An 11123-nucleotide genomic window follows, 5' to 3' on the forward strand; every position below is an offset into this window, starting at 1 on the left:
CCATCGCTGGGATCTCCGGGCTCCGGGCGCCATCGTGTGTTGGAGACGTGGCTGTGGCTGCCTTCAGCTTCCATTGTCATATTTTTAAATTCAGAGACCTTAGGTGTTAGAGACACCTTAGTCTACACCTTAAGTGTTTAACAACCAAAGCTATTTAAGTTGAAATGAAGTATAACTGTCCTAATCAGGTGCCTATGTGGAAGTTCACCACTCTTGGAAGAGTGAATTTGAAATAAGTCACGTTAACTGAACCCTGTTACTCATGTCCCGTGTTCACTGAAAGAGCAGAAAACTCTGGCAGGTCTCCAGTTGATTTACCCTCTTTTCTTCCCCCTCTTTCTTCTTTTTCTGCCTCTTGCATCCTCCCCACATTTGCTTTCCTCTGATCTCCGATGATGCCCCTTCCTTTCTGTTGTCTCTGAATAGCCCATCCATGCATCTACAACCTGTCATCTTCACATTTATTCCACAGCTCGTATATTCATTTATTTTGCATTTGTATTCAGCTGGGGATGATCCGATGCACTTCTCTTTCAGCCTACATGAAACGGCGACACAGCTCTGTTAGCGACAGTCAGTCTTGTGAGTCCTCATCCGCTGGAATAGACTACAGCCAGGGAGCCAGCCCGCAGCCGCAGCATCAGCTGAAGAAGCCCCGGGTGGTGCTGGCACCGGAAGAGAAAGAAGCTCTGAAACGAGCCTACCAGCAAAAGCCATACCCATCACCAAAAACCATTGAGGAACTCGCTACGCAGCTCAACTTGAAGACCAGCACCGTGATCAACTGGTTCCACAATTACAGGTATGAGATCTCCTGGGAGCCCTACTCATAAAGGATTTATTTTATTTGTATTGGCAGGGCACTACTCTGCTTCAGCAGACTGTGTCTGCTTCCGCTAGGGTTGAGCGGTTGTACAAAATGAAGAGTTTCGACAGCAGGGAGGTTCTAACTAACAGTAATGCTAATGCTCCAGACTAATTTTAAGTCATCCCTGAGGAATAGCAATATTCACATATTGATGTAAGTAGTACTTTTAAACAGAAAGTCTCGCTTTGGGGATGGGTGTGGATTTAGACATGTCCACTATTGAATATTTATAACTCCCATTGCAGTAAGCAAGACTGGTCTTTCTTACTTGCATATGCACACTCACACAGACATAGACTCGCAAGTATATATGCACAAATAGGTGTGTGTTGTGGGTCTTATGCCTAGGTCACTTGGGGGGGGTGCCTGGAAGTGTCCTCTATTGGATGGCATCAGAATTGCACTGCTTTCATCATATAATTTTCCCACATAAAGACAAAAAGAGGATTTTCTTTTAGGTCTTGAGCCACTGAGCTCTGAAAATAGGCACAGCGTGTGCTCTATTTCTGGGAAGCTCTGCACAGTCACGAAGGATAGAGAACCGATAACCCTGAAGTCAGTTGTGGCCACAGATTTATTTCATTGTTATGATTAAATCATTGAATCCCACTGAAATGAAATAAGATGTTGGTCAGTTCAGTTCCTTTCTCATATTAGAAGGAACCTTCTCCACATTTAAACCATTGAAGTAGGTTTTGGCCTAGAGACACAAATAAAAAGAAACAATGCTGGAATGGCATATAAGAATTACAAGGATTTGAATAAACTTATTATCAACTGTGCTTGGGATTGGGAATCTTAATTAGTGCAGCAGACTTTTCTCCAAGAAATTTGTGCTAATGAATATTGAACAGGTACAGTTAAGATACCAGATTTAGTACTATTCTGCTCCTTCACTCAGAGCCAGTAATGTTCCTAATTAGTCCAGATTGCTAAACTTGTTTGCTTTTAGAAACTGCTTACATTTAAAGGGTATTTTCCACTTTGGCCGTTCTCAGCTTTTAATGGGGAAGTTGCTGAAGCAGAAGCAGCACAGTTTAATGAGATATCTCATAAATATTATGCACAATAGTTAAATAATGTTTATAGTAAACAATATAAAATTTAAAAATTATAACCAACAAGTAATCATATTTACACTGAATTTCATTGACTTGAATTTGCTACAGATGCAGCCTCTTTCACTGCTCAGAGTTCTCCAAATGCAGGCCTCTCTTCCAATTCCCACTTCTAGGCAATTATACACAAGTTGGAGGAATGCCTATGAAAATATGTTCCCTTCGGCCTGACAGCAAAATGTGCTGTTCTCACTTATGCAGACAAGTGCAGGAGCACTGGTGGCATGTGTCATCTTCCTCATTATCATGAGATCTCCTGTTTAGGCGTGCTGCGAGAAAGCATGACAAGTCATGATTGATCAGCGTGTTTAGCCACACCAACCTATACATTAATGTAGACTAGGTGCTGACAGTTGTGTACAAAATAAAAACTGTATAAACAAGGTGCTATAGGCTGGTGGGTAGCACAAGCCTCACAGCACTGAGTGATCTGGACCTGCTCCCAGATGTGCTGCTGAGTCTCCAGGACTTTAAAGAGATGCTTCAAGCCTGTTTGGAGCCCTGGGTGCTCTGAGCAGTTGCCACCACTGAAAAATCAAAACACATGCCTGTTCTTTTCCTCTGTACGATAATTTTCTTAGCTTTCATGCATGAAGTGCTCTTAAATCATTTGCAGGACAATGCAGAAGAGGTACAAGTTACATGCTCTGCTCAGGGAACAGGGTCTGTCTGTTCTGCAGCTCATGTATTAAAAGGAATGGGTAGCCTTTCCCCTCTTCATCTTCTCCAGGCCACACTTAACTTTATTTATCTGTTTTATACTCTACCTCAGCCATTTCTCTTCCAAACTGAAGAGTCTTCATACAGAAGCAGTTCCACATCTCAGACCATCTAGTTATTCTTTAATACACATTTTTCTTTAAAGTAACTTCAGGTAAGGCAGGTTACAGATTTGGACAAGTTTCTCTTCCTGTCTCTTGGGAATCCTGTTGCAGTGATGCTTTTCCTTTGGGATTCAGCCCAAACCTCACTTTGCAAAGGTGGTTGCTACAGCAGAATCTACCTTTATATCCACCAGATAGGAAGTCAGCACTAGCATTTATTCTCTGCAAGCAAAAGAAACTTAAAAAAAATCCTCAGCAGGCAAAGAAATAATTCACTTCAGAATATAAATGGGTGTAAAGGATTTTGACATGTCTGCAAAATTCTCCAAGTCTATGGCTTTGCATAGGCAATAGCCCTCAGAACATAGCCAATCGCATAGCTCTCAGAACATAAAAATAAATAGACCTCACTTTGCATTAGTGGAGCACATAGAGGACACATTGGAGTTTGAGGCTCTATTGTCTTAAGAATGGTACAGAAGAGTAGGAGGTAGGGATTTCTATCCCATTTCACGTGTGGAAACTGGCACATAAATTCGGTAAGGTCAAGAGATGATACTACAGAAGCATCAGGAATTAAACCAGACTTTCTTGAATTGTAATCTAGCGCTCTTGGATCCTAAATTTCATTGCTCTTACTCTAGGCATATTTTTCAATCAACTGTAGCTTTGTGCTTGTTTAGATGTTGTGTGAAGGCTTGTACAGGGAACTTCAACATATACCGCAGGAGATCTCTGATATTTTGAGTTACACTGATGAATGCCAAGAGGATGTGTTGATGTTGAGGCCAACACCTTCCACCGAGAGGAATGCTCTCTGGAATTTCCTAGCTGCTGTCACCAGTTCTTCTTTACAGTAGGGATTTAATTACTATGTTAATCAGGAGCCAGACTTGATTCCAGAAGCAATATATTGGGTGTGAATTCCGGGGATTTCCACAGACATTGAACCTGTGTTCTGTAGGGCTGTGGTCAGATACTCAGTGAGCATGTCATCATCCAGTGTCTTGCTGGAGCTGAGGTATTTTAAATGCTATGCAGACACAAAGCTCTTACCTGTTTCCTCTCCTGACTTGGGGAATGTTACAGAAGCAGGGTGTTCTGGATCAATGGACATGCAGGGAGATTATAGGCATAAATAGAGCCTGATAATCAATGTTGCAGGATGCATGCAATTAATGGTAATAGAACATTGATGTTAGCACCTGTGGTCTTCTGTTGGGTGAATAATATTCTCCTAGGGAAAATTACAGACCTCCTAAACCCTTCAAAAGTGTAGAGTCAGCAAGTACTGCTGAAATACTCTGTTGCATTTCAAGTAAGTCAATAATATCATTAGCTTCAAAAGCAGGATTCAGATGGTGTTCTTCATTTATCCTAAATATTTTCCATTGTGTGCTGTCTTCCATAGCATGTTTAGGGAAAAATGAAAAATTCGTACAGCCATCAGTGTTGGGACAGCATTTCACTTGTGATTTGCAAGACCCTTAGCAGTTCTCCCTGGCTAAAAACCAAAAGTGTTATCTTCACTCTGAAAGATAAATTTTTGCTAAACTCTCCCTGTGCCTGTAGTCTCATGCCTGACCACAGGTCATTGAGTCTCCCTCTTGGTTGCAAATTAGGACCTGAACAGTGGTCATAACCTCTCCTACTGACAGAGCAGTACTGAGAAAGAGTTAGCCTAGACCCTAAGATTTTTTCATAAACTGTTCTGTACTTGGGAGGATATTGGGAGCTCCTAAACAGAGAAGGAAGAGGGAGGAAGGACCAAGTTAATCGGCAAAGGTAATGTGTTTGGGGTATTATTGCACACTTCTCAAGTAATAGGAGGCGCAAGGTGGCACACCAGGCAGTTTTAACCACACACGGAGTGCATTCATTCCCTTGAAATGCACTGCTTGCCTTGTCACTATTCATGTTCTGAAATCGATTTTTTAAATAAAAAATGAGGCAGAAGTCAGACTAGCTCATGCACTGACAACTTGTCAAAAGCCTGTGCTTCCCCAGAGTGGTTTCAGAACAATGGACTTTGTTTCATCTTCGTTTCCCCTTGGGTGTCCAGGAGACCACCAAGGGGGTTGTCCAGATTTTTTCCTTGTTTTGTTTTTAGTTTAGGCAAATTGTGGTTCATTTCTAGTAGAAATCTGAATTGGTTTGTGTTTACAAGCCGTTTTCTTCTGGACCTTTTAGAAATGTATTCATATCTTTAAAATCATCCCTTTTCTGGTCCAGTGTATTACAAAGATTTGCCTTTCTGATGTCAGACTTCTAGTGGGAATGGGAGACTGCAGAGCCTTTCATCTCTGTCCCTTAAACCACATCCAGTGCTATAAAAATTGAGCATACAGTTATGAATGCTACTTAATTTGAACTTGCGAAAAAAGGGAGGGTGATCTGCCATTGGTTTTCACCAGTCCTTTTAGTACAAATTGATTACCTGCACAAAGTTTATATTTTTGCTTTATTCCATAATGCCTGCTGTGGTTACTAGAAGGGGCAGTCATCAACATCAGATTTACAATAAATACACAAAATCCTAGTTGAAGTCAGGTGGGTCGGTCTCAACACTAAGCACTGCAGAAGTTACCAGAAATGGCTTATCTGCTCAAAACCCCAGCCGCGACTGCCTGCCCTCCCAGCAGACTGTGGAGCAGCCCCTGGGGCAGCCTGGGGTTTGCAGCTTGTGTCCTTCTAGCACAGCGGGCTTTGCGGTGGCCGTGTGGCTGGGGAAGATGAGATTAAGAGCACCTTGACAGTCTTTCATGTTCTTCCAAATGCCTTTTCAGTCAGTCCTTTGGGTCCGGGGGTGCGAGTGCTTCCGCTGACCCGGCTTGGTGCGGCTGTCCTGTAGCCGAGACAAAATGGCGCCTCGTGAGAGGGCATTTTGAACGGCGTGTCTGGTGGAGCAGGGTGGCTCCGAGCGACCCCTGGCAGACTCACCATCCCTCTCCCCTGTCTCCTAGGTCTCGCATCCGCCGGGAGCTGTTCATCGAGGAGATCCAAGCCGGGAGCCAGAGCCAGGCTGGGTCGAGCGACTCTCCTTCCGCCAGAAGCAGCAGGGCCGCTCACAGCTCCGAGGGAGACAGCTGCGATGGCGTGGACGCAGAAGGCCCACCTGAAGGAAAGCCGAGTGGCCCGGAGGCGGATGAGTACAGCAATGCAACCACAAAGTCTCAGGGAGGGCCAGCGGAGTCGGCTTTCGAAGCGGGGGAAGAGGCACTGCAAGGCGCCAGGTCTTCGGAGAAAGCGGAGCCGTTCCAGGCGGAGAGCCTGGAGGACACCGACGACGAGGGCAGGCTCAGAGCACCGCGCCAGAGCTCTCCGCCGGCATCGCAGCGCCCGGGAGAAGCTCTGGAGACACTGCCAAACTCTGCCACGGAAGGGGATGCCTCTACCTCAGCTGCCTCCACCTCAGTCCTTACAGGGGAGAGCTCCTACAAGTCAAAAGAAAGTTCAGAGAAAATCTCCAGTGTGCCAAGTACGAGCTCGACGCCGGCCACAGGCTCGCAGAAAGCCAACTCTCTTCAGAGCTTGTTCGGCTTCTCGGAGGCGGCGAGCTCCAGGAACACGCGAGACAGCTCCTTGAGGAAAAAGAAAGCGGCAAACTTGAACAACATCATCCACCGCTTGGAGAAGGCCGCGAGTCGAGAAGAGGCCGTCGAGTGGGAGTTTTGAGATTAAACTCGCCCAACTCTGGAGAGCTGGGAAGTGAAACTGGACCTCTACTGGTTTTATTGTGTTGCGCACTTAACCGCCCTGCGGGCCACAGGGCAAAAACGCCATAGGCCAAGGTGCATATAGAAAACAAAAAGGAGCGTTAAGCCCAATTTATGTTTGTGTTTTCGAGGAAGAAAACTGAAATGTGTAGTCAAGCTTTTTTGTACCCTGAAGTGTTTTTATTATTGCCCTAAGTGATTTCCACAGTTTCTGGAATAACTCATACAGCTTTGCCTTGTGCCCTCCTCTTTGGTGTGGGCTTTAAAAAAAGAAAAACAGAAAAAAAAGAAAAAAAAAATCAAACCCACATATTAAAAGGGGGCTTTTTATCTGCCATCTAATGGCTACAGAGCGATAATACACTATTATCTTCTTAAACCAGGAAAAAAGGGGAGATTTTTCAAAAAAAAAAAGAAAAAAAAAAGAAAGTTTTTTGTAGCTGTTCAGTTGCCACTAAGAGATTGCACAGTCAACCGACTCTAAACACACTAGTTTGGATTCCTACATATTTTCAAGAAAAGAAAAGAATCTTGTTGTTTGAAACTTTGAATTAAAAAAAAAAAACACATTTACTCCACATATTTTTTAACAAAACAAAAAAAAGTCACATCAGGAAAATATCTTAATTTGTGGTAGCTGACTTAGTGTTTTCTTGTAAGTGAAATAGAATATTGACACGTAGTGCACATTGTTTCATAGCTTTAACTGATTCTGGTCTTTTGCAGACCAGAATTTGTTTAATACACTCCATTTTAGGCCAAATCAGGACAAAAAAAAAATCTGAATCTAGGTATTTTATAATCTGCTTTTTAACCTCTAACCACAGAGCACGCTGATCAGACCTCATATCTAGGAGGTTTAGGAGACAACTTAGAAACAGCATGTACTTGATCATTTCACTTGGTTCGTAGTGTACAGAATTTCCTTTCAGTAAAGACAGATCGCTCAAAAAATGTTGGCCAGTAACATTTCAGCCTGCTACTTTGGGGGCGTATTCCGTAACCCGAAATTTTCAGCTTACCTGGAATCGATTAAAATGTAATTCACGTGTACGATTGCTGTCACACACCACTAAGAGGGGACTGGAGCTGCCTCAGATAGAGACCTTTTCCTGCTGTTGGTGGCCATTTACTGACTCTCTTCCCACCACAAGCACTGATTTTAAATACGTTTTAGTTGTGGGAAGCTTGTTTTTGCGTGGATAAAAAGTACATGGCAATGACCAGACGGGCTCTTACCGGGACAGAAATAGCCCAAACTCCAAACCAAAACATTTGTGCTCTCAAGTCCCAGTCTAGACCATTCTGCCCTGCAGAAATACAGCCTTTTTCCATTATTTTATGCACAGGTTAGGGCTGATCAAAGTACAAATCAAATTCTAACTTGTCTCTAACTCCTCCTGTTGTCTATATGTATATGCGTGAGCATAGAGGTGTGTGGAAGGATGTGTGTGCGTGAGTGTGTGCGTGCAATTTTATACGTCTGTGTATTTTCTTACGTACTTGTGCACACATAGAGTGCATTACTGCCACCTTTTTTCAATAAGCTGTTTTATCAGTTATGGCTTCTACAAGTTTGCTAATTTAGACTCCTTTATTGCCATATCTTTAAAACTAACAATAGATGATTTCGGAATATATATATATATATAAATATATATATATATAATTTTTTTTTGCTTATTTATAGGTGCTGTATTTTATTATCTGATTGTTAGGAAGGGATGAAAGGGGGCAAATATTCTTTAGAGGGATAGACTGCCGGCAGTATTGGGTATAATTTACAAGATGTAGTTGTCATACTGTATATTATTGATTGAAGACTTTTTGACCGTATTGTGTATCATTGAACTTTTGTCTTAGGTCAGCATCTTTTTGATGACACTTTAATGGTGCATTCATTACTTCTTAAGTTTAATTAATATTACTTTTCTGATTTTGGGGGAGGGAGGGATGGGGAGAGGAGTTCCGACTTTAAAGGTATGTTCCCAATATTACACCTCAGTGTGCTTGTATTAATTCATTAGTAGGATTTTTGACTGTAAGATGTGAAACCACATTTCTTGCATGATGTTTTAGAACTTATGTATTTCATTTACAGTCTCTTAACATGCAACAGCAGCACTTAGCACAAGTTTTCACAAATTAAGAATCAGTACACTAAAATCAATCCTTTTCATGATTAAGAAAAGAAGGCTCTAGGAGGCTGAAAGGCAGGGATTTATTTCCTATTTTTACTGCTAGCTGTTTCAGGATACCTCCTTGGGTAATTGGGGACTTGTGATGCAAAACTAAAATTGAGAAACAGAGAGAGCAACTGCCCCTTTCAGTCATGAGCTGAGGAGACAATTTGTAATAACAGACACCAGTATGTGACAGCACGTGCTGGAAGCGGTTACGGCTTCTTATCTGGAGTGCAGTTAGTCCGAGGGAACGGCCAGCGAGGGAAATAATGTGGTGAAGCAAGGTGTTAACCTCTCTGTATCTGTACAATGTCCTGGTTTGACTTACAAAGCACAGCTCCATCGATAAATGCACGTCCTGGTAAAAATACACATACCTTAATAGAAGTCATAACAAGATGTGTCTTCAGCAAAGAAGCAAAACTTCTGTCTAGAAGATGCAGATATTTTCTTTTGTTCCTTATTTTTTTTTCTTTGTTGTTGTTTGGTTCAGGTTGGTTTTTTTTTTTTTTATTAGTTCTAGGCAATACACTTGCCAGTCTGTTTCTACTGTCCTTGTCTGCTGATTTGAGATCCAGGTGCTTGATGCAGTCAAGTGGTTACTCTCGGCTTTCTCGATAGCGTGGTTTTTTTCTGTTTGACAACTTTTTTTTTAAATTAATATTCCCCAAACTGTTCTTGTGCCTGTGTCTATATGATTGCATTCCATGATGCTTACTGAGAGCTCTTGCTGCATTATACAACAGCAGAACTGTATTCACAGGTTGAACGCAAATGCAGCACTTAAGGTCAATCTCTCTTCTTAATAAGCAATACGAAAGTGCCTTGAAACTTGTATCTTTTTTTTCTCTGTTTATTTTTGGCTTGGTTTTCAGGTTTCCACTAGTTCTTTAGGATTCTTTAGCATCTGCCCAGTTTTTAATGCTGTAATGATTTTTTAAAAGCATATCTGTAGCTTGCCCTAGAGGATATCTTTCTTTTATAACACTAACTGTTAATTCTAAGCTCCATTATTACATTTGAATCATGTAATTTTGCTGGATAAAGACAGCATTCATAAGTCAGAAGTCACTCCATCCTGCCAAGGGTTGTCATTGGTGTCTATTATAAAATTAATCAAATAAAATGCTGTCAGTATTTCCTATATTTTTGGCACTTTATTAATGGCTTAGCTCCTTTTGTTGTTTCATATTTAATGGTCTGTGTTGAATGTGGATTAGCCTGCTGAGATGCTACTGGGGTGACCCAGGCCGTCCTGCTGGGAGTCGCTTTGGGTTCCTTAGTGACCACCTTATTTAAGGGCACGGGCAGACGAACACCCTCAGATCAAGCCTGTAGAGTTTAAGTGATGTTCCCAGCTGTTTGTTCCCGGTTTTTAGCCAAGGTCACAGCTGCTTTTCTGTTTCAGTGGAAAGTAAAATGGATTAGCTTGAACTACTGCTGAGATTCTCTTGTTGGAGATGAGTTACCTACTGGCTTTCCAAACTGGCAGAGACCTCCCTGGTTTAGAGACTGAACTTCAGCAACACTGAAAGATTGTAGCTGTATTTCTGATCAAGTGTGGCATTTGGAAGTCAAGCTTTTAGGAAAATGTGTATTGGAATAACTTTTTTTTACTTAATTAAAAGAAAAGGATAAAAAGTTGGAGGAGAAGAAATGCCAAAGAGTAGCAGGGTGGCTTTTTACCCTCTTGGGTCACTGATCACACGGGAAGGGAAAAGGCGTTATTCAGGCACGTGTGATGTGGGGCTCATCTCAACGGGGCAGTCGTTTTGTAGAGCGCAGAGCGTGGCAACAGAGCCCTCGCTGACGATGTTTCTTTCCCTGATGGATAAAGAGCACAGGCAGTTTTCAGAAAATCTGTAATGCCAGACTGTATTTTCTTGAGGTTCTTTAAAAGCATTTTTATTTTCTCTTTCTGTTTCTAGTTCCATGCTTTTACTAAAGCTGTGGATGAAGAGCCCAGGCTATTTTAACAGAAATACCTTTATTCTGCAGTTAAAATTGTTGATTCTTCTCTCTGGATGGTTAGGGAAGGAAAAAAGTGTAGTACTTTGTTTGCTAAAAGCAGGGGAAGAGTATCCCTTGGCAGAGGGGTCATACAATGGGATTGTCGATATGCTTCCATTTTTGAGGGTACAGATTTCAGACAACAGAATTGCACATGTTTATTGGCAGAAATGCATTTAATTACAATTGCTGTTGACGCCATAAAATCTGACTGGTTTATTTATTCTTCTGTAAAATGCCTATAAATAGAGCCACTCTTTAAAGGAACCTGTATCAGTGCACTCTGCCCATATCATGAATTAGTGAGTCCTTTAGTAATAAACTCCTTGCTGTAATAGGAAAGATCTGTCTTACGGTTAAAAAGAGAAAAAAATGTATGTGCCTTTCTCCTTAGGTGAAAGATC

General features: G+C 41.9%; 1 protein-coding gene across 1 annotated transcript in view; it reads left to right on the top strand.

Annotated features, from left to right (window-relative positions):
• CUX1 (cut-like homeobox 1) overlaps positions 1 to 6614 on the top strand; it is a 204359-nt gene extending 197745 nt beyond the window's left edge. Inside the window, exons 23-24 of the mRNA XM_010573901.1 lie at positions 538 to 802; positions 5774 to 6614. Of these exons, the coding sequence (XP_010572203.1) occupies positions 538 to 802; positions 5774 to 6485 (977 nt within the window). The 3' untranslated portion in view covers positions 6486 to 6614. The remainder of the gene's footprint in view (positions 1 to 537; positions 803 to 5773) is intronic.
• Positions 6615 to 11123: the final 4509 nt, after the last annotated feature.

This window comes from Haliaeetus leucocephalus, unplaced genomic scaffold (assembly GCF_000737465.1).
Source record: "Haliaeetus leucocephalus isolate CR32 unplaced genomic scaffold, Haliaeetus_leucocephalus-4.0 Scaffold395, whole genome shotgun sequence".
Taxonomy (NCBI): domain Eukaryota; kingdom Metazoa; phylum Chordata; class Aves; order Accipitriformes; family Accipitridae; genus Haliaeetus; species Haliaeetus leucocephalus.